This window comes from Astyanax mexicanus, chromosome 18, assembly GCF_023375975.1.
Source record: "Astyanax mexicanus isolate ESR-SI-001 chromosome 18, AstMex3_surface, whole genome shotgun sequence".
NCBI classification, from domain to species: domain Eukaryota; kingdom Metazoa; phylum Chordata; class Actinopteri; order Characiformes; family Acestrorhamphidae; genus Astyanax; species Astyanax mexicanus.
Window position 1 is genome coordinate 12,557,132 of NC_064425.1, and position 24,097 is coordinate 12,581,228.

Consider the following 24,097-nt stretch of genomic DNA (forward strand, 5'->3'; position numbering starts at 1 on the left):
TTATTCGTTTTCATCACTGAAACACGTTTCTGCATTAGTCTCTCAAACATACTAATCAAAGCCTACAAACACAAGATGCGTTTTTATATAGCTACTTATTACTTGCTTATGGTTATTTTTCCAACATAAAAGGGCTGTTTTTGTTGCGTTAACTGTTTAGTGGTTGTATAATAGAAAGACAACCATAACCTTTTCTTAGCTTTCCCTAATAGCGCCATTAAATCAATTGATGAGCGTAAATAAATCTATTCTTACATTGAGAGACCAGTGTTTTAATAAATTAAAATAGAAAATTTAATGTTGATGTTAAGCTTTTTCATTTTAGGTTTGACTGTGAAATACCTGTATGGTAATAAAAACGAAATGACAAAAAGCCTTTGTAATATTAATTAAATTTGTCACATATGACCTGTATTCAAGTGAAAATTTGAATTGCAAGTGAAGTGATTACATTTTTTATTTTGTAATATTTTCACACATTTGGAAAAAATGCAAAATGGTATTTGCTTTTTAATTTTTGTGTTTATTTATTTATTTATTTATTTATTTTATAATTATTTTTTTTGCAGGATTTACCTGCCATGCAATTAGGGGTTGTACTCACTTGTGTTACCAGTGGTTTAGACTTTAATGGGCTGTAAGTTGTTATTTTATGGGAATTGCGTATTTACCCTGTTATATTGTAGCTATACGCTCACTACTTTACGTTATATCAAAGTTTCATATCTTTAGTGGTGTCCCATTAAAATATAATTAAAAATTATTTATAAAAAATATTTGTTTAAATAAATAATAATTATTTTTTTAACAAGTTAAAAAATAGTTTCTATGAGCTGTATTTTGCTCTATTCTTTGTTGATAAGATAAGAAGTGTGTGTATATGGTTTTAAGGTTAAAAGTCCGGGTGAAAGTGAAACTTTGACGTAGCGCTGCTGTGCATTTCGGATCTTTGCGGAAAGAGGAAGCGCTGCCGAACAGAGCGAGCGGTGAGAATTATTATAGTTTTATTTGGATTAATAAGTGATTTTTCTGTCATTGTAGTGCTACTTAGGGGAGTTAAAGGGTGAGATTGGACTTTAAACATGTCAGCAGCGGCGAAAAGGTGCTGTTTGTGGGCTTAATTTGGGTCGGAAATTCGGTGCTAAGCAGTTAGCTCGAAATTCCTGTTCCACCTTAAATAGTACACTGTTAGAGTAGTTAGCTTTCATGCTGTAGAATATAAGTGCTGCAGTATTTAAGGTGGAACGGATAATTCCAACTGAAAATTTGTTTTAAGTAAATTTTATGTTTGTTTGTGTTTAAAGGCAGGGATATGGTGTGTGTTTCTACACTGAATTTTTAAACCTTCAAAATGAGTGACCTCGACAGCGAAGTGGACAGGTAAACACACACTCTTTCACCTCTTTACACACTTCTTTTTTTCTAAATAAGCTAAGCAAAGCTTTATTTTATAAACTAATACATGGTATTAAAGCTAATTGTCTTTTCTTAAAGGACCCTTCCCAAAAAACACCACTAATTTTTAGTGTCAAAAACAGGAACTTAACAAATAAAAGTAAAAAGGCTAATGCTAGGCTAACGTGCAGTATCTCACAAAAGTAATACACCCCTTACATTTTTGTAAATTATTTATTATATATTTTAATGGGCCAACACTGACGAAATCACGTTTTGATACAGTGTAAAGTAGTCAGTGTACAGCTACAGTATAACAGTGTAAATTTACTGTGCCTCAAAATAACTCAAAACACAGCCATTAATGTCTAAACTGCTGCAACACAAATTTTCTGCACTGCCTTAACCCTCTTGGGTATCGAATTTACAAAAGCTTCACAGATTGCCACTGGAATCCTCTTCCACTCCTCCATGAAGACATCACAGAGCTGATGGATGTTAGAGACCTTGTGCTGTTCCACCTTACGCTTGAGGGTGCCCCACAGATACTCAATTGGGTTTAGGTCTGAAGATATGCTTGGCCAGTCCAGCACTTTTACCCTCATGTTAACCTTACACCAAATAATTTCCAAGTGATTTCACTGTCACAGACAAATTTCCAGAGTTGGGATAAAATCAAGAGTCAGTCATTTTCTCGTCCTGTATTTAATATTATCGTAAGTCTTAAGACAATGAACAATGTCAACAACCGATAGTACAGCTATAACAAGCTGCATGAAGCCTCAAACCATCCAGCCCCTCACCTGGTTGACACCACACATGCTTTTAATACCCTCTGAAACAAATAAGTGTATTTTGGTCCTGTAATTCATGTCTTTAGTCTGCCTGTCTTAAGCAAACTGTTTGCAGGCTTTCTTGTTCATCATTTTTAGAATAGGCTTGCTTCTTGGACGACTGCCACGCAGATGCCATTTGATACAGTGTGTTTAACACACCTGCTGGCTATTCACACCTGAGACCCTGTAACACTAATGAGTCATGACACCAAGAAGGAATAAATGGCTAACTGGGCACAGTTTGGCCATTTTTATTTAGGGGTGTACCATACTTACTGTTTTTGCCTGCGGTTTAGACATTTATGACTGTGTTGTATTCATTTGAGGGCACAGAAAATGTACACTGTTATACAAGCTGTACGCTGAATACTTTACATTGTATCAAATTGTCATATCGTCAGTGTTTGTAATATTTACAAAAATGTGAGGAGTGCACTCACTTTTGTGAGATACTGTAGATAACAAGTATATAAATCATCCACCCCACTGTTTAGCATTGAAGCTACTCGGTTAATGTAGATAACAGGTAATGATAGCATATACCCCACTGATTAGCACTGAAGCTGCTAGGCTAATGTAGGAAGATAAGTAATGGAAGCATATAAATACCTCACCAATTAACACTGGAGCTGCTAAGCTTATGTAAAAAGATAAGTAGTGAAAGCATATACCCCACCAATTAGCACTGGATCTGCTAATCTAATATAGCTAGATAACAAGTAATAGAAGCGTATATAACCCCATCAATTATCACTGAAGCTTCTAGGCTAATGTAGCTAGATACAAGGGCGTAGGAGCGGGCTTGAGATTGGGGGGCACACATTTGCTAATATGAACCCAAGCCCACCCTATAGTTTCCTAGAACAACATTTGTGGAAATTACTTTTAATTAAAAGTAAACATGTTACTCCACGTTACAGTTACTGTTTTTAGAAGAAATTATGCGTGCAATGTCTGAATTATATACATATGACAAAAATGATCAGTTATCACCTAATATTTAAAATAATATAACAGATTTGGTTATTATTATTAGTAGTAGTATTATTGGCATGTCAATTCTGTTGTATATTTACATTTTCTCCACTCTTTTTTTCTCCACTTTTTTCTACTAAGAGCTCTTCTTAAGATGGTGTCATTTTATGTAAAAGAATGTAACTTTACGTTTCATAGAGATTTTTATAAATGTCAGGACATGTGGTCTTACTGTGAACTACAAATGAACAGAAGTCACGTTACAGCAGTGTTTCTTAACCCTGTTCTTACATATTCTACTGCATATCAACACTGTTCTCCAAATTCAAGAGCTTCCTCTGCTTTAAATGCACTTTATAAAGTAAGTGGTGGTATGATGTGTTTAATACACTGCTGGATATACATGATTAATTTAGGCTCCATAGGGGGATAAAGGATTTTAACAGGTAAAGTCAGTAATTGACTGTTTATTAGCTGATCAGCTGGATCTAGTGGAAAACACAATTTTAGGGCAGAGACCAGGGTTAAGAAACTGCTTTAAACTACCAACATAAAGTACTGTAATAAATTCTGTCTATCCACTACAGCTGGCTTCTAGATAACTAGTTAGCTAAATGAATTTTCGTTCATTATAGCTCACAGTAAGTCCTGTAATAATAAATTAATAAAGACAGTTTGAAAATGTAATAGTTATTAGCTGATCAGGTACAAGGCAAGTTGAACATTACATATATAGTTTTTTTTTTGACTCCCAATCTAGCTAAATCCTAAATTAAGCTAACTCACTAACACAGCTGCAGTTTATTAATCACGGTGGGTTTAATCTGTGTGCTGATTCAGAGCGGTGTATGTTTAACCAGTTATCAGAAACATATCATCACAGTTTACGTGGTTAGCCTACCGTTACCTTTCTTTTAGAAAATTCACCTTATATCCATCTCTGTTCTAAAATCAGCTGAAGCTGCTGTAGCCCGATCCCGCTGCTAAATCTCACAGCGAGGGGGAGGGGCTTCTCCAAGAGCAAACTGCCTCTCCTCCACGCGCCGCAAAACCAGCAAGCTGATTGGCTGTTTCTACTGAGAGGCGGGACTTAATACCTGAACCGGCTCCGTGATTGGTCCGGTCTGTCTCCTCATTGATAGTACAGCTGAGCGAAACGGTATCATTTTTGGGGGGGACAAATCCACCTGTTTCTAATATTGGGTGGGACATGTCCCACCCATCCCCCCCGGTTCCTACGCCAATGGCTAGATAACAAGTAGTGGAAGCATATAAATACCCTTCCAATTAGCACTGGAGCTTTTAGGCTAATGCAGCTAGATAAGTAATATCAATAATATACCCCACAAATTAGCACTGATGCTACAAGGAAGAAAGGCATCTATAAGGTCAATTTATAGATTGCTTAGTTGATTGAATGCTATATTGATTAATTAAATGTGTTTTCAGGATAATGGAGCGTCCTCCTAGCAGCTACGGCTCAATGCGTAGCGATGATCACGATGACGATGATGATCATGATGATGTTCCATTGCTGACTGTTAAAGTCAACCTGCAGACACCGGGAGCATCTACAGGGTACGTAAACATATATACACTACGCTTAGACATCTGCTGTAGTTGATGAAGAAGGAACACTTAGAAAGCTGCTCAGCTGGTTGACGAACCATTACTTAGACAGTTGATCCACTTGGTCTGCTTCTCTGCTCAGTGATGGAGTCAGCATTTGACAGCTGATCTAATACATGATAGAGCAAGCACCTAGACAACTTCTCCGCTCGTTGAAGGACCCAGCATTAAGAAAGCTCCTCCACTCAATAATAGAGCCAGCATTTTGAAAGCTGCTTCACTCTGTGATAGAGCAAGCAGTTAAATAGCTGCTCCACTCGATAATGGAGCCAACATTTAGACAGCTGCTCTACTACATGATAGAGCAAGCACTTAGATAGCTTCTCCACTCAATAATGGAGCCAGCATTTCAACAGCTGCTTTACTACATAATAGAGCAAGCAATTAGATAGCTTCTCCATTTTATAATTTTGACAGCTGCTCTACTCTGATAGAGCAAGCAGTTAAATAGCTGCTCCACTCGATAATGGTGCCAGTGTTTAAACAGCTGCTCCAATTGATAAAAAGCAACACTTAGACTGCTCCACATAAATAGAGTAATCAGTTACATGAGGTGTACTTTTTCATTTGATGTTATGGTAACTTTTTGCACAGTAGAGCTCCCGTCTGCAGCGTGTACATGGGGAGTGATCAGGCATCATTAGAGATTTTATCAACATAAACATGTCTGTCACATTTCTGACCAATCAAACACCACCATAAACACCTAAGAGTATAACATGGTGTATGTAAACCCAAAAACCTTAAACTGATTCTATGTGCAGGCATGAAATATAAGGGAATTGTATGTGCATGTTTTGCAGGGTCAGACTGTATCGCTCAGACTCTCCAGAGACCGGCATCACTGCGCTCACCCAGCAACAGTCCAGCATCCACATGGAGGGAGCCTATCTCAATGAAATGGGGTATACACACAGGCACACGCCCACACATGCACACATACAATGAGTTTGATTTCTATAGTATCTATGAGAAAGGAATTTGCAAAGGAGACTGTATGAGTATGTGAAAGCAGCTGCACTCCAGTCACGCATAGAGTGAGGACATGTATAAACGTTCACCACTATCACATTACAAACATTGGTTTGAGCTGTGTTTACACATTAAGTTTCACATTGTTTCACACCCTTTTTCCTATTTTTCATTTTCCTTTCAGAGATAATTTCTGAAAGTTAGACCCGAGTGATGATTATTTATGTAGATGATTAATTGGTGATTGACAAGTAACACAGTAATGAGACTTTGTGTGACAATTCCTGTCAAACAAAAATCTCAATTTAATCAAATTGTTTTGATTTTTGTATTGTGTGTTGTATTAAAATCACATGACCACAGGACAAGTAAAAAAAAAGTCTTGTGTGTTGTGTGTTACAGCATAAAAGAGATTTATCAATATAGGGATTTACTCCTCAGTGTTCAAAATGTGTTTCTATGCTAATGAACAGTTATTAAAGACTGCAGTACAGATAATGCAGATGCTTCTGCATCAAAGTCCATAGCCATGTGCCTACACCATAACCTACGGTGCAGTGCACCTTTCCAGAAGTGTAACTATGCCTAACTGGCTGCCGAGCTTTGTGTTCCTGTTAACACATTTCCACCACTGCAGTTAAATGCCACACAACACAGACACATGAATGAATATTTCTAAACACTGACAATGGTGTAGGCCAGATATACTCTTTCTTCTTATCTGATGGTTCGGATGAGCGGTAAAAGGATCAGAATTTGTAAAATTTGATGTAATGTAGACTTGGCCTGAGATACAGAATTTAGTACAATACTATCTCACCGTACTTATGTAAAAGAGAAAGTGAATTAGTTTAAGAAAGAAAAGGAAAGCTTGGAAGATGTCAAGTCTTGTTGGATTATATTCCTTGCTTCTCCTTACCCTTTCGTTTCTTCCTGTGCTGCTGGGTTTTCTTTCCTAACACTCAATACTTTTACTCTCCTGAGCTTCTATTGACCCTCACATCCTCGTCCATTACACTCCTGACTCTTCTACTGACTCTTAAATTCCTCTCCACCATGCTCCTGAGATCTTACTCACTCTCACATCCTCGTCCATTACACTCCTAAGCTCCTACTGACTCTTGAATCCTTGTCTACCATGCTCCTGAACTACTATTGACTCTCACACCTTCATTCACAATGCTTCTTAGCTTCTTCTGACTCTCACACATCGTCCACCACATTCCCTTAACTTCTACTGACCCTCAAACCTCCATCCACCATGCTTTTGAGCCCCTACTGACCTTCGCAAACCATTTATGACGTTTCTCAGCTTTTACTGACTCTCAAACTCTTGTTCACCATGCTTCTGGGCTCCTAATGACCTTCATACACACGTTCACAATGTTTCTCAGCTTCTACTGACCTCACACCCCATCCACCATTTTTCTCAGCTTCTATTGACCCTCGCACCTTCTACACCATGTTTGTCAGCTTCTACTGACCCTCACACCCCTGTCCAGTATATTCCGGAGTATCTACTGACTCTCAAACCCTCGTCCACCACTCTTTATAGCTCTTATTGACCCTCACGTCCATGACTGATCTCAGGTTTAGATAATACCCCATGATGACACATACAAATCAATCATCTCTCTCTCTCTCTCTCTCTTTCTCTTTCTTACTTCTCAGACGTGAGCAGAGTTTTGGGATGAGGACTGCAGATGAGGCAGATGACGAGTTTTACAGTCCCAGAGGGAGGCCGAGCAGGAGGGCAGAGTCTCAGGTGGCTATGGAGGTCATCCCACCAGAGCCCCAGCAGAATCTTCCCCCACCACCAGAGGGCGTTGGCCTACAGTCTGGAATCGAACACGAAACCTTGTCCCTGCCATATGTATTCAAGGTAAGATGATAATGAGGTCACTGTAACAACAAACTGAGGTATCAGCAGAGCTAGTTTTGTAGAGCATACTAGCTTCCTATTTCTGCTGTTATATCAGAAAATTACTGCAAACCAACGAGTGAGTCCCAAATTAGTATAGTTTTAGGATAAAAATAAGTAAACATTAATGAGCTCTTGATTTTTTTCAATTGCTGCATATGAACTCGTCAAATATATGTGATTCTCAATTACAATTTAGACTTTCACTTCTTACACAAAAAACTATCGTATTTTTTTGTAACCAGCACCATTTAAAGTGATGCACAATTATTAATTTATTCATTTATTTATTTTATATGAATTGCAACCCCTTATAAACCCTACATGCAGCTTTTATATCAAACAGTGTAAACATATCCTCCTTGTATTTCAGTAAATATGAGGAAAGAGTAAAATATGTAAATCACTGCCGCATAAAATATTTCTTTACATGTTTCTGACAGAAGCAATTTTTTTATTTACTGAGATTCACTCTGTAGCTTCTGTATGTAAAGATGTACAATCTCCAGTGTGCCATTTTAAAAATCGCATTAAACCATTTAATTTGATTCATCAAATAAATTAAATTACTCTCCCAGCCCTTATATGAACCCATTCATTTTTCTTTCTAGTAGTCAAAGAAACCCAGGTGAGATTTTCAGTTGGTTATTTTCCTCTCTCTGAGAGAGTCTCTGGTATCAGCTCCTTAGTCTTGTTGCCGTTAAGAGAAAAGTTGTTTTCCTGTTGTTTTCATAAGATATGTGTTTTGTTTATTTTTTATTAAAGGCTATACAGGGGGTTCTGAGCAAACTGAACCTCGCCGAGCTGCTGTGGTTTAAGCGCAGTCTGTGCAGTCAGTATAAGCATCATTTTGAGTTTTCCCAGCTGGAAGACTGCGATGTGCTGGATGTTGTTGACCGGCTGTTGGAGCGGCGTGGGAAAGGAGAGGCACTGTACTACGCCACCCGAACCCTGCAGAACATCAACAAACGGCCACTCGCAGATGATCTGGAAATTAAATGCAAGAGAGGTAGAAAAAGCTATTTCAGTCTGTTCTAAATGAATTAGTTCTAGTCATAATTGCCATTTTTAGACAAATATAACAAAGATTGAAGATTTTTCAAGTTTAAGCTGGTTTTTGGTTTATCTGTACATGGTCTGGTTCCATATCAGACTAATTAATTTTCTTTCTCTGTTTAGCTATTGTCCAACATGAGTTGAGGGGCAGCCACTCAAGGCGCTACTACAACCTGTATGAGGGTACTTGTCGTCCTGGTCAGCAGCGCTTCGTGAGTGACGTCTTTGCAGAGCCGTCCATATATATTGGTGGAGACTGGGACATCAATACAGATCACGAGTTCCACAAGCCGAACTTTTCCAGCAACCAAGGAACACCCATTCGAGCAAGTGATATATTCCGTCCACTGGAGGGAGAAGGCCGGATCCGCACTGTCCTTATGACGGGGGTTCCAGGTATTGGTCTGACTGTAGCTGTGCAGAAGTTCATCATGGACTGGTCGGATGGGCTCACTAACCAGGACTTTCAGTTTGTCTTTTCCATTCCTGGCAAAGAGATGCACTTGGTTAAGGAAAATGATCACAGCTTCCTGGAAATGCTCGCCAACTTCTACTCAGAGACGAAGAACATTGACTTTCTGCAAAACGAGGACTGCCCCATCCTTTTCATTATAGATGCCCTGGAGTTTTGCAGGCAGCCCCTAAACTTTAAGGACAATCCGGAGGTCCGTGACGTCACAACACCAGCTCCTGCTGATGTTCTTTTCACTAGCTTGATCAAGGGTACGCTGCTGCCTCATGCCAGGATATGGATAACATGTCATAGGGTGGCAGCACGCAAGATCCCTTTAGAGTATGTCAGCAGGTTCACAGATTTGAAAGGGTTATCCAATGAAAAGAAGGATGAGTACTTTACCAAGAGAACTAAGGTTCCAGAGGTCGGTGTCCGAGTGCTCGAGCACATTAAGCGCTCTCAGGCAATGTATAACTTTTGCCATTTGCCTCTGTTTTGCTGGATTGTGGGCTTCATCTTTGAAAGACGCTTACGTAGCCCGGAAAACGATGAGCACCCACCGGCCCTCACCAACTTTTACGCCCAGTACATGATTGTGCAGACGAACCGTAAGATTGAGCGCTATGTGGGAGTGGGTTTTGAAGCGTCGCGCTGGAAGGATACTGACAAGGATTTTCTGGTGAAGATGGGTAAGCTTGCATTGAAGATGATTCTAGAGGAAAGAGATGTTTTCTTTGAGGATGATATTGCGGCCATGGAGTTGGACATGGAGCAGGTGGCCAATCGAGGAGGGATTTCAGCTGAAGTGAGGCGTCAGGGTGGGTACGGACGAAGTGGGCGAGCCTTCAGCTTTGTTCACTACAGCATGCAGGAATTCATGGCTGCCGTGTACACGTATGTGACGTATCGGAACAAGGGCAAGAACGTCTTTGAGCAGCAGATCAAGAATAAGATGGCCAAGCTGTTGAAGGACAGACCTGTCTTTGACCTTTACAAACTGGCCGTCGACCGAGCCCTAGCCAGCCGCAATGGACACCTGGACATGTTCCTGCGCTTTCTCTTTGGCTTCGTCACGCCCGGGACGGAGGCACACCTGCGCGGATACCTGATGCCCCAGCACCACCCGGTGCCCAGGGGCTTGGAAGATGTTGTAAAGTACGTGAACAAGAAGATAAAAGAGAATGCTTCACCAGACAGGTGCAAGAACCTGGAGTGGTGCCTCAACGAGCTGGAGGAGGGCAAGAATGATAGATGACAAAACTAAGAATGATTATGGGCGACATTTGGAAGGCAGCGTTCACTACATCTTTTAGTTCTGACTTTTTAAATCCTTTATTTATACTGCTCACTCCAAAGACCAGTGCTGGAAGTCATCAAGCTTAAAGAGGTGTAGTCACATTTTTAGATTACACTATATATGTTTCTACAGAATAAAACACCTTGGAATTAACATCTGTTGCATATGAAACCACATCACATTACATCAGGTTTTAAGTTTAAGTTATTAAATTTTGTTTACAGACATCCATTGTTTCTTAGCACATTGGCCTAACATCGCCTCTTGTAAATTAAGCAAGTACACGTCAGCAACTTAAAATCTCATGTCTCACTAAATCTGGAATCAGTAATTAATCATGGTACTTTTGGATGGGATTTTTTTTTTTTTTTACCAAACTGCCCCATGATTTGAGAACCAGATGAACGTGTGTGAATGACTGAATACAGAAGCACTGGCCTATTTGGAGGAGTAACAGTAAAATCGTCTTGAACTAAATCATATCACGTTCATCTTTGTTTTCGGGGTTATGCCGGGTTCACAAGTGGTTTATTCAAAAGAAAAAACAATCAAGTTGTTTGGCATTTGAACATGGAAGTCTTTAAAGGATTATGAGAATAGTCTGTGAAAAAGAGCCGTTATTTTTTATGTACAGCCATATTTAGACCAAGCCTGAAGTTTATTTCTTATTCTATCCTCTGACTTTTTCAGTAACATTTCAGTAAAAAGCCAGAAAATAAAAGTCAACTAAATGGTGGGGGGTAGGCTTTTGTTACTTGTCAGCCACATTAGCTTCTTAGATGTATTGCTAATGGTGGATTGTGAGCTTTTATCATGTATTAGCTAGATTGGCCTCCTAGCTTGTACTTGCTAGACACAAAGGTCTTCTTATTTTTATTATTTTATTATTCTTTTCTCAAAATTCTCAATGCACTCCTACAGTTTTTGACGTAGAGCCACAAAACATCACAAGATTGTACAACCAATAGCTTTACTAGTTGTTTATTTTTTATTTTGTTGATTTTCAGAGATTTATTATTTGCCTTGTTTGTGAATCCGGTATCTGGTCTGCCTGAGTGAGGGCTGGGGTTATCTTGGGCATAAGGGTGAGACAATTTCCTGAGGTTGTGAAGGGAAACAGGACATGTTGACACATCGATGAGTTGCCTTATTGAATGCATTTTATGATATGTAAACCAATCATATATACTTGACCATAGAGTATAAAAACAGCCATACACTGATTATTACATGTACATTTACGCATTTACACTGATTAATGAACAGGAGGAGAATATTTACTGTTTTATAAGTATTGCACATGCCCTGTGTGTGTGTGTGTGTGTATGTGTATGTAATGTAAAAATTGTGTCATCAAAAGCTGTGTTTACAGATGAAGATGCACTAGATGAAGAATTCTATGCAGTTCATTAGATCTGGAGAATCCAATTTTAAACATACTGCTGATGTTCATCACTGACAAACTCTAGTAGAACGTCTGAAATGCTGCTACAGAAACCTGTGCTGATATTAAAGGGCAACTCCACCTGGTTTCCAAAATTCTGTGCATAACTCAGTGTTTATGATGAACACATTCAGAGTGGGGTTTTTATTTGTTTAGTTCTGTTTTTCTTAGCAAGAAGAGCCTATTAATATGAATGATTTAGGATATTTTAAATAATATCTTGGCTCCTCAAAGGGTTTTTGGCACTTGGTTTATGTGTGTTAACTGTGGCCTCTGCCTCGCGCTGCCTCCAGCATAGGTAAAAATATTTATTTGAGCAAAGTCCGCAGCAGGAAGAGCTCCATCTATTGATGAATGTGAGTCATGCATTTTGAGTTTGCTGTTATTAACTGTAATTATGCAAAGAATTTTGCAAAAAAGTGGGTGGACTTGAAGAACTGAAGGAAATCTTCATTAGTGTAACTTTGATATGTATGGTGCTGTTTCTCAGCTTTGTGTGTGTGTGTGTGTGTGTGTGTGTGTGTGTGTGTGTGTGTGTAGCCTGAATGAACATGTGTGTAATTGCTGCCTACAGTCTCCTTCACTCAACCTGGTTTGCTTTACAAACACCAGCTCTAATGGTGAAGTGTAGGTAATGTGAGTTGAGTGTAGGTTGGGAGAGATCTAATCCATGTAACAGCTGGATGTCTTATTATATCAGAGTAAATAAAGACCTCTGTTATTAATGCAGTTAGTGTTGCGTTGCTTCACTTCACTTTACCACAATTACATAAAGCTCTGCATATCTATTGTGGTATGTAGACACAGCTATATGTACTAACACATCTAAAAAAAAGTAACATAATTGAATAACATAACATAAAATGTAACATAATTGCTTTATTTGAGTAATTTAGTTCAAAATGTGAAACTCATGTGATCCGCTGGTATTGGTCCACTGTGTTATATCAAGTCCGTCAGTGCAGTGTTTTCCTGAAAAATCTTACAGCACTGGCCTCCCTCTGCTGACAACTTTTATGGATATGCAGATTTTATGTTCCAGCAGGACTTGGCACATTGCCCACACTGCCAAAAATTAGTCTTATTTAATATTCAAATTTTCTGAGACACAGATTTTTGGGTTTTCATTGGCTGTAAGCCATAACCATCAACAATAAAATAAAAATAAACTTTTAAAATAGATCACTCTGTGTGTAATACATCTTTATAATGAACTGAATAAAGTAACTTTTCAATGATATTTTTTAGAGATGCTCTAGTATATACCATAGTATAGCACATACATACATATGTAACAAATAGGTCACAAAAATTACAACATTTAAAAAGTATTCATACCCCTTAAACTTTTACACATTTTGTCACCTTACAACCACAAGCTGTATGTATTTTATTGCGATATTAAGTGATAGACCAACACAAAGTAGCATATAATTGTGAAGTGAAACGAAAATTCACAAAATACAAAATCTAAAAAGTGTGACGTGTTAAAGTATTCAGCCCCCCTTATATCAATACTTTGTAGAGCCAACTTTACCCTGCAACTTATAGAGACCCATTTGTCTATACTAAACAGCTCAAGATCGTTATTTCTAATTTCTTATTTCAGTGTTTTCAATCTATTTTAAACTGTAAATATTCGGCTGCACTGTAAATGAGGGTCATCCTCAATGTAATCCCGAGTGAAAATAATGATTGGATATTCTGGGATGTAAAATCACCTCTAATATTGTGTTGAGTATTTGTTGCATAAGGTGTAGCAGCATCCTATCAGAAGATTTTGTCTTCTGGTGGAAATAAATTAATTTGTATATTTAACATTTATTAATTTACACTGTTAATCACTCTGTGAGGTCGAAACATTCCGATTTTAGCCGAATTTTAACGAACTCGGGTCTAACGCAACTTCGGAAAACGATCCGAAGTTTAAAACTGCATTCCCGACTGGAGCCGAGTGATCACGAACTGCAGCCGAAGATAGACGCTTCTCGAAGTTTCCCGAACCGTCCGCGAGTTACAGGCGTTTCTTTAGCCGGCAAACCAAACACACACAGAGCAAGCTCCTGTCTCTCTCATACACTTACACATACTCTTACTCACACACACGCGCACGCACGCGCGCAAACTATCTATCCCTCTCCGTGTTTTATCCGCTAATCTGTGTTTGTGTGTGTTATAATGTCAGAGCTGTGTTATAACCGGGGCTGCGGGCAGCGCTTCGATCCGGACAGAAACCCTGAGGGTAAGTTACCGGCTTCGGTTAGCATCATGCTAACTTACTAACTAAAGCTACAACTATCACACACTGAGCACGAGCCGGGCAGTGAGCCTGTATTTACAGTTAGCCGCGCTGCTAATCTAATTATATTTAATTAATTAACTACCTGATAGTAGATTACTGTCAGACTGCCGTGTGTAAAACTCCGAGAAACCGCTTTATCACAGCCTGATTAACCCGAAACCCACTAACTAAATATAAAACCTATCCTTAACTAAATAACGTTACTAACAAAAAATCCAGCACAAACTGCTATCGCATTATTTTGAAATAGTAAGTTTTTAGAGATAGTAAGTCTCATTATTTTGAGATAGTAAGTCATTATTTTGAAATACTATCTCATTATTTTGAGATTCTATGTAATTTTACAATCTCAAAATAATGACTTAATATCTCAAAATAATAAGATGGCATTTAAGTATTATAGATATAACTTAGCTTAAAACTGGACTAAATATTACATTTAAAAATAGACTAAATGTTAAACCTAGCTAAATATTAAGCATAACTCTGGACTAAATATTGAACTAAAACTGACTAAATATTAAACTTTGTCCCGTACTAAACATTAAACCTAAAAATGAACTAAACGCCAAAATTGTACCTAAACTAAAGTTTACACCTAGAACTGGAAAACTTAACCTGAACAAAGTATTAAACCTAATCCTTACTACAGTTTTAGGTAAAAATCAAGGTTATAAATGTAATTTTACTGAATTAGTGAAAATTATTTGCTAAAGGTTTTAAATTGTTATGTTTGAAACGTTAAATGATACATCTTCAGAATAAATTATTAGGGTTCAAGCACCGAAGGTGCGTAGAACCCTATTGTTTTTGCTAAGATTTTTCTTCTTATTAGGGTTCAAGCACCGAAGGTGCGTAGAACCCTATTGTTTTTGCTAAGATTTTTCTTCTTCTTCTTCTTCTTCTTCTTCTTCTTCTTCTTCTTATTATTATTATTATTATTATTATTATTCTTTTTCTCCTGTAAAAACAGTTGTGCAGCCTAAACCGTAAGTCATAGAGAAATGAAACTTGGTAGGTAGATGTAGGATCAGTGCATCTCGGTGGACAACAAAAATGGCACCGATTGGTCAAGTGGTGGCGCTATAAACAAGGAAATTCATTTTTCACAATTTTCTCAATAACTCAAAAACCATAAGACCTACATTCAAAATTCTTTTTTTGATGGATTCCTTGGGTCAATACCAACAACTTTCCAATTTGGACCATGCACTTCCGTCTATATAGATTTTGTGCTAATTTGCATAATATGCAAAACCTACTTTTGCAAACTAGTCCTAGGAATTTTGACCAATCCTGGCATGTTTGGTATCAAAACACTCGTGAGAGCATGCGCTTTAATATTCATTAAGAAAAAGTTGAAATATGTAAACAATATGGCCACCATATGCAAATTAGTCCTTCCGGATATATGCCCCATTCACTTCAAGAGGTAAATTTGGAGCACTGTTTCTCAGCAACCGTGCAACCTAGCAAGTTGAAACTTTGCATGCAGAATCTATCATACAGCCTCTAAAGGATGTTCAAAGGGCAACTTAATCAATCAACATGGCTGAACAACATCGGCCAATCAGCATTCAGCAGACATTTTGGCAGGCTGAATGTTGCCCAATCTGGATGATATTTGGCAGTTATGTTCAGGTGGAGACACTGTAGTGACCTGCAAAGTGCTGAAACAATCCGCCCACTGGGGGGCGCTGTTCCAAAAAAACGAGTATATGTCAATCATGCTGTACTATTTTGACATCTAATTGTTTTTGCCATATTTAGTACAGTGGCTCTGACAAATTTCTCAATACAACTATGTTTAAAAAGTGCTTTGTTCATTCATAATTGCTAATTGTTTGAAAATAGCTATATTGAAACTACTCTCTGGATATTTGGCCTATCACCTCCATTTCAGTCTTGCTGCACACTGTAGAGTCTCTAGGTAAATGTTCATTAAAAACATTTGTGAAAATTTCACATACAATACTCTCCAGGCATCAAGCAATCTGTGCGCCTTGGAATTTCTAACCTAAATTGCTGTAACTCTGCAGTATTTGCTGTAATCTCACAATGTTAAAGACCTCTGTACAATATCACTCTGATGAAGCGCCATTTAATACAGAACTAGATTAAGAATAACTTGACATTACATGTCATATCAGAACATTCACTCCTTTGTGCCTCTTCTCAACATTAATAACAGGTGAAAGACTTTTGATCATTTCTAAATGTGACAGAATGTCTCCAATTGTGTTAGACCTTCTTACACATCACCATCCTATGCTCTAGTAGGCACCATTGTGCTAGTTGGTGCTTGATGAAGCGCCATTTAATTCAGAACTAGATTTATAATAACTTCGTAATTACATGTCATATCAGAACATTCACTCCTTTGTGTTAATTTAAACTTGTTTGGTCAAACATTTCAGCTTGTTCTGCAAAGGTTCAAAGGTCAATCTGAATACCACTTTGTGAACATTCTGGTTGAAGCCACCTGATCAATACCAATAACATGTAGACACCTTTTGACTAGTTCTAACTCACTTAATGAATATCCTACAAAGTTCACTAGATTTACATGTGAATTTAAGCACTGATCAGGTTGAAAGGCCTCTGCTCAACATTAATAACAGGTGAAAAACTTGATAATTTCTAAATGTGACAGGGCATCTCCAATCATATTAGACCTTCTTACACATCACCATTCAATGCTCCAGTAGGCACCATTGTGCAAGTTGGTGCTTGAACCCGATGATTGCCGCTTGCGGCTATATTTATTATTATTATTATTATTGTTATTATTATTATTATTAATAATAAAACTAGAAAATATGTAATTAATACCCTGATGACAACTTGTATTGAGCACATGTACAGTAAACAATATATTACTGTTACTATAATAGACTAATATATAATTAAGGTTTGTTCTAATGTTATGTCCCATGTACACAGTATAGTACAAAAATAATCCATAGCCATAATAAATAATAAGTGTAAAGGTTTTAAACTGGTCAGATTAATATAGCGATAGAAATTGGATGTGTTTCATTATATGCAGAATTAGCAGAGTCTAATTGTGCTGAATTCTGAATTGTTATTTCTGAGTGTGTGATAATTAAGATGTGTGTTTTTGTTTTTGCAGATGCATGCACTTTTCATCCCGGGGTTCCAGTGTTCCACGATGCTCTGAAGGTGAGAAGTTCTGCGACTCTCAGATATGAGGGGGCTGTGGAATCATCAAGGATCGAATTTGCAATCTCCTGATGACAGCTAACACTTAAAACAGCAACTCTACTCAGGATATTAGCATAATTTAGTTAATTGTCTGTGTTGTTTTTGTTATAGGGCTGGTCCTGCTGTAAGAGACGCACAACAGACTTCTCAGATTTCCTTAACATTTCTGTAAGTGTATTATTCAACCCCTTAATGTTTATATCACAATACCAAAATTAAGAGTGTTAATAATATACATTCACCCTCATGAAAGGCTGTAGCTCCACCTAATCAGTGTTTAATATCACAATACCTAAATTTAGTGTGTTTTATATATTCACCCTTTTGAGAGACTATATCTGCCTGCACAGTGTATATCACAACACCTACATTTAGAGTGTTATTTATATTCTCTCTAATGAGAGACTGTATCTGTAATGTGAGTTTGTTGTGTCATAGGGCTGCACTAAGGGTTGCCATAATAAGGAAAAACCCCCAGAGCCTGTGAAGCCAGAGGTAAAGTCTTCTGGAGAGAAGAAGGAGCTGGAAGACCTGAAGCCCCGTTTTGATGAGTACATCATTCAGGCTCCAAAACCTCTGGAGTTCATCCAGAGACCCAGGTATAGGCTCTTTTTGTCTGTATGTACTATATATGCAGTCATGTGAAAAATTTCTACACCCTATTAAACCATGTTTACTCTCTTTAACATATTTAAATAGACACTTAAATAGACATTTTATCCGTATTTGAACAGTATTGAGAGACTAATATACGGTTATAACTGAATATAACAGTAATAAACTAACATAACTAACATGTGATACTAAAAGCAGAGGTTCACATACTTTTGCCACTCAAAAATATGCAATATTGAATCATTTTGCTTAATAAATGACCATGTATAATATCAGATTTTTGTCTCATTTGTTTAACTGGGTTCTCTTGATTTACTTTTAATGTGTATAAAAGTGTGAAAGTCTGATGATGCTTTAGGTTTTATTCATGCAGATATAGAGAAAATACTGAAGGGCTCACAAACTTTAACACACATTAGTGAGCACACACACAGTGCCCTAAGCAGTGTGAATCGAACGCTGTGGTGTCCAGGGAACTGTGAAGGCTAAGGGCCTTGCTCAGGGGCTTTACAATGGAAGCTTGCCAAAGTCCCAATTGTACCCATAACCCTAGGTCATCAATAACTTGGTTATAGCTGCAGCTCAAACCCTAGCCAACCATGTGAGGCTCCAAGCAGACCTAAAGATCTCAATATTGTTAAAATGAAGATTAAATGTCCAATGTAAACCTTTCCATGGGATTTACTACTTTTTTCAGATGACTGTAATAATAAATATAAACTTATTTCAGTGCTGAGGAGCCACTGGTGGACCTGCAGCAGAAGGTTTCACCGTCCCTTCAACAGGCACTTGAAAAACTCAAGCTAGCCGAGACAAATGCGAGCACAGAGAAAGGTAACAGCCCTCTCTCCAGTGAGCTCCACTCACTATTTGTTTTACGGTAGCTACAGTTGTATGAGTATCTTATTACAAAGGTAGTTATTAAATGGTATAACAAGCATTGGTTTAGTCTCTCTCTCACATTTAACATGGTCATGTTTGTGAGATCTGAGCTCTACGGTTGTGTGTTTCATATGTTCTACAGTCGAGGATGGAAATGAAGTGAAATACGGAACGGTGTGTAAAAACAGAGGCTGCTCTAAGGTATTCGAAACATTTTTTAATAACAAACTCAAGGCTTCTTATACACCAGCTTCTTATTTAACTGATCCAGTCCATGTAAATGGTGCAGCTGTTATATTTTGGCACCTCCAACACACAAATGTAACTGCTGCACCATTTAAGGTGGAATTTAATAGAGCTTGTGTTTCAGTATGTGTATATGTGTATGTTATTCTTACGCAAGTATGTACAGTATGTACTCACTTGAATGTGTATTTTACAGAAATTCTCCGGACCAAAGAGCGACGAGGAGACATGTGTGCATCACTCTGGGGTGCCCATCTTTCACGAAGGGTAAGGAAAAATAAATAACATAAATTATTAGTGGTCTCAATCAATTAAAAAAATAATCACTGAGCTTTTAATAATGAATATTTAAATGTGAATAAAAGAATCGCTCTTGCAAACAGTTTTGTATTATTGGTGCCAATCCCTTATTAATAAATTATATTATTAACAACAATATTCTGTGAATAAATCATTGATTAAATCATGATAAAAAAAATTAATACTGGTATTGAACTTTATATTTAGAAAGGGGAGAAAAATAATGATGTAGTATGGTTTACACTTGGCAAACTAGATCCTATTTTTACTGTATAATAAAATCTCAAGGTAGTTTTTGATTATTTGATTATTAGTTACTGAAGTTAACTGAGAATTGAGAAAATAAACGCTAGTGTAGCTTCATATTCCACACTCAACATCTTGCATAAAGAAATAAAAGAAATTAAAGTTGACAAATTAACTGCATTAATGTTGACAGCCCTTAAAATTATACAGCATTAATTGAGCATTACACAGCATTAAGCTTTGTCCACAATAGCTGAAAAAATGTCCTACCTGCAGTGTTAGTGTCCAACCTGTTGGCCATGTCGCCAAATTGAGTGTCATAATGCTTAAGTAACTTTCTGTTCTACAGTTCTCTAATAGAGGGTCTGTGTGTCCCTGTCCTTTTAGGATGAAGTACTGGAGCTGCTGTCAAAAGAAAACATCAGATTTTAACTCATTTCTGTCTCAGGAGGGCTGCAGCAAGGGCTCTCATGTGTGGAAGAATGCAGATGTGAGTGTACATACTTTATTATGCAGTAACCTGTGTAAAATATTACTTAATTTACTTTCATTAGGAAATTTTCCTGAATTGATTTAATGATGTGTTTATTTGTATATGTTTATGTTTATCTTGGCAGGGGAAGAAGGTGGTGCCCTGTCGGTTTGATTGGCACCAGACTGGCGGTCAGGTGACCATCTCAATCTACGCTAAGAACTGTAACCCTGAGCTGTGTTCAGTGCAGGCCAACAGCACTACTGTGAGTGTGTGTAATATATTACGAGTGTGTGTCTATGTACTTACGCACTCCCCTGTTACTGAGTGGTGTGTGTTCTTCTCTGCAGGTGTGTGTGCGTGCGGTGTTCGAGGTGGAGAAGGAGTTTGAGCAGAAGCTGAGTCTGTGGGGGGTAAGTCCATAGTGAAGCTTCAGACCCATTCTATAGCTTAAAGGAGAACTGCTGTGTAAAATGGACTTTGGGTTGAAGTGAACATGATAACGAGTATGAACTTTTGTCAAATACCCCACCTCTGTTCACCTTGAGCATTCTGAAATACTTTTAAGTTCTTTAAAAAAGTATTTTCTTTGCATGGGTTACTCTATGCCCCATTGTAAACCTGTTTGGAGCATCAGCTAAAAGCGCTGTATGTTTCACTACAAGTCCACTTCTCCTTCAAAATGCTTTAATCTACGGTGGCCGAGAAAGCCCAACGCAGTGCAAATTGAAAAGCGCTGCAAAAGCACAAAACACATCCATCAAAATTACAACACAGGCGCAGCAAATAGAAAAACGCGCTGCAACTAGAAAAACGCGCTGCAAATAGAAAAACGCGCTGCAAATAGAACCACAACACAACGGAAGTGAGTCACAACACAACGGAATTTTCCCGGGGGACCTTAAAAGATACTGTACCAGCTAAGCTGCGTCTTCAGTAACGTCTCGGACTTCACTATGTGTACAAAGGACAATAAGTGGCAAACAAGGCGTTTTGTGAAGCAGAACTTTTAATAAACATAACTTACTTTTCAGAAGCTTGTTTGCCACTTATTGTCCTTTGTATACAGCTGGTACAGCATCTTTTAAGGTCCCCCGGGAAAATTCTGTTGTGTTGTGACTCACTTCCGTTGTGTTGTGGTTCTATTTGCAGCGCGTTTTTCTTTTTGCAGCGCGTTTTTCTATTTGCTGCGCCTGTGTTGTAATTTTGATGGATGTGTTTTGTGCTTTTGCAGCGCTTTTCAATTTGCACTGCGCTGGGCTTTCTCGGCCACCGTATTAATCACATAACGAATATGAATAACTTTATTGACATTACAGTATGAATAAAACAAATCAAAAAATGTAGTAAATACATATGCATAGTAAATGTAAGGTTAGGCACAATATATGCAAACAGTCCAATGGAGCAGTGTTGAATTGCAATATTCTAAGTAATCAGTTCAATTGGAGAAATGCTAATATGCAGTATGTAACCATCAATCCAGTAAAGAGTGCAAATAAGCACTGTTACATTAACAAGCAATGTGTATTATATTATAAATAATCAGTCAATTTGGAGGAATGCAAATATGCGATATATAACAGTAATTTGTTCCATCATTTATGAAATTAGTGACAGTTACCAGCTTTAGCCTCCTGTAATTTGTTTCTAAAAGTCAAGCAAGTGTGAAATTACTCTTAAATGTTGTGAATCTGTGCTCTGAACTTGTGTGTGTGTGTGTGTGTGTGTTTCGGCAGGTGATTGATGTCAGTAAGAGTGTAGTTAACATCATGGCTTCCAAAATTGAAATCTCCATGAAGAAGGCGGAGCCTATGTCATGGGCACGGCTGGACCTGCCCCCTGCACAGCCTCCAACCAGTGGTGAAAAGAAGGGCGGAGATTGAAAGAGCCTGGAGAGACTGTCTAAACCATAGACTGTATATAGCTGGACAGAGCATCGTCTCTTAAAAGTGAAGCCACCTCAGGTCGGGCGCCCCCTGCTGTTCGGCTGCAGAAAGCTGTGTAACTCCACCCATCCCCATAGGTTTCAATGGCAAAACAGAAAACTTTCAATCACTTTTTTTTTCTAATATACTGTAATTCTACCTCCATTATTTAAATGTAACAGCTAGTGTAACCTCTGCTTATATTGTCAAATTTTTATATCCCCACAGAATTCGGTTTTTAAAACGTTATTCGGCTCTATTCAAAAAAGGTGTGGTTATGGTAAAAGGGCTGCTTATGGGCGGGACCAATAACAGACCGTCAGCTCCGCTCCGCTCTGCAGTCTGTGACCGCGAGGCAGCCCTCAGGGGCGGGGTTATTTAAATGAGTAGGCGGTCTCTCCACAGCCTTTCTCCCTCCTCTGGTCTCTTCTGCGCAGACTCTGGTCTCTGAATCGCCAAAATGGAGGAAGATTTTGGCTTCATTTTCATTGAATGAATGGGAACGGCGACACGGTGTCCATCTTTATATACAGTCTATGGTCTAAACAATCTCATCTCCACTGAAACTGCAGAACCATTACAGGTTTCTACCACACTGACGCTCTGGACCACATCCACCTTTACACACACTCACCTGCCTTAATCTGACACACTGTTATCAGAATGAGCCTTGAACATCCGCCTTTACCCTCCCATAAAGACTGGTTTTGTCTGACCCTCATAAACACACTGACTCTTTCACTTTGTCGCTGTTTCAGTGGGATTCTGTGTAAAATGGTTCATTGGAGAGACTGGAGATTTCTTTACAGTGGTAATGAATAAAACTCAGTATCAGTTATGATAACTGCAATACACATATAGCAATTTTATTTATTATCCAAATGCACCTGTGAACCTACACAACCTACACAATCTTCTGAGATTTATATGGAATTATGATGATGGTAAATAATGGAGAACGAATACTGTTTTACTTGGGACATTTGTTTTGCTGCACAATGCCCTCCACAGGTATGCCTTCACCATGAATGGATTTAGAAATATAATTATACATTTAAGTTCTTAAATAATTTCTGTTTGATCTCTGTGTCTCACTTCCTGTATGTATGAACAAGTACAAATCTGCCTTTTTTATATTCTAATGTTGGAAATACTGTACAATAAGGGTTTCAAATAATAGTGCCTATGACAGTAATACACATTAATAAATAGTTAATAGTTAAGTAATGTCTCAACTAGTTATTAGTTGACACAAATTAAGACTTTATTAAACATTACCAAATTTGAATGCTTAAGAATATTGCAATAATAATAAATTAAGACAAATAAATTATTTTAAAACATTGTAATTATTAATAATGGCTTAATTAGTGAATTAATTAAGTGAAATTAAGTGTGAATTAATAATTAGTTTAGACATTCTATTGTAATGACTGTTTATTAATGTACCCTGATTCAGCTCAATGTTGAGGATACATTTTTGCAGTTTTGCCTTTTTTTGCTCACCTTTAGGTCATACAAAAACCTGTGACCCCTTTTTCTCACCAATCTCTGCCTTAAAGAACCAGTAAAACCTCTAGTGCTGATCACCAGCTCCTCCTGTCTTTTACACTAAGTTGTTGAATGTCCTACATGTCCATCTCTAATCATATAGATTATTTATTTATTTTTTTGTATTGGTAAAATGTCTTTTGGAAAGAGAATCTTTTTAAAAATTCACGTTGTATCAGGGTCAGTGGTACAAAATTACAATATTGATCCCTGTGAATAAAAAAATACAACTCCTGTTACATGATTGTCAAATAACTGAAATATGATCAAATGAAAAGATATCAGTATATTTCTTGGAAAGAAAGAATGACTGAAACATTATCTGTAAAATGTCCTGTTTGTTTTTCAGAC

At 37.8% G+C, this 24,097-nt stretch overlaps 2 protein-coding genes across 2 annotated transcripts; both read left to right on the forward strand.

Moving 5' to 3' along the window:
• Positions 1 to 869: 869 nt before the first annotated feature.
• On the forward strand, positions 870 to 12,708 carry nlrc3l (NLR family, CARD domain containing 3-like). The gene is made up of 7 exons (XM_007248583.4): positions 870 to 986; positions 1,305 to 1,380; positions 4,656 to 4,784; positions 5,639 to 5,740; positions 7,479 to 7,689; positions 8,494 to 8,737; positions 8,908 to 12,708. Exons 2-7 carry the CDS (start codon positions 1,352 to 1,354, stop codon positions 10,491 to 10,493), a joined length of 2,301 nt encoding a protein of 766 aa, XP_007248645.3. The 5' UTR covers positions 870 to 986; positions 1,305 to 1,351; the 3' UTR covers positions 10,494 to 12,708.
• Positions 12,709 to 13,867: 1,159 nt separating this feature from the next.
• On the forward strand, positions 13,868 to 23,985 carry chordc1a (cysteine and histidine-rich domain (CHORD) containing 1a). The gene is made up of 11 exons (XM_049467095.1): positions 13,868 to 14,221; positions 17,415 to 17,464; positions 17,618 to 17,674; positions 17,945 to 18,105; positions 18,852 to 18,955; positions 19,146 to 19,204; positions 19,446 to 19,516; positions 20,183 to 20,285; positions 20,413 to 20,532; positions 20,618 to 20,680; positions 22,007 to 23,985. The coding sequence occupies exons 1-11, from the start codon at positions 14,158 to 14,160 to the stop codon at positions 22,151 to 22,153; spliced, it is 999 nt and encodes a 332-aa protein (XP_049323052.1). The 5' UTR covers positions 13,868 to 14,157; the 3' UTR covers positions 22,154 to 23,985.
• Positions 23,986 to 24,097: the final 112 nt, after the last annotated feature.

Excerpts from the sequence above, each read along its gene's own strand:
- nlrc3l (XM_007248583.4), top strand. The coding sequence starts at position 1,352 with ATGAGTGACCTCGACAGCGAAGTGGACAG. Across the intron at positions 5,741-7,478 it reads GCCTATCTCAATGAAATGGG|ACGTGAGCAGAGTTTTGGGA; the intron begins GTATACACACAG and ends CTTACTTCTCAG. Across the intron at positions 7,690-8,493 it reads CCCTGCCATATGTATTCAAG|GCTATACAGGGGGTTCTGAG; the intron begins GTAAGATGATAA and ends TTTTTATTAAAG.
- chordc1a (XM_049467095.1), top strand. The coding sequence starts at position 14,158 with ATGTCAGAGCTGTGTTATAACCGGGGCTGCGGGCAGCGCTTCGATCCG. Across the intron at positions 17,465-17,617 it reads TGTTCCACGATGCTCTGAAG|GGCTGGTCCTGCTGTAAGAG; the intron begins GTGAGAAGTTCT and ends TTTTTGTTATAG. Across the intron at positions 20,286-20,412 it reads ATGTGTGGAAGAATGCAGAT|GGGAAGAAGGTGGTGCCCTG; the intron begins GTGAGTGTACAT and ends TTATCTTGGCAG.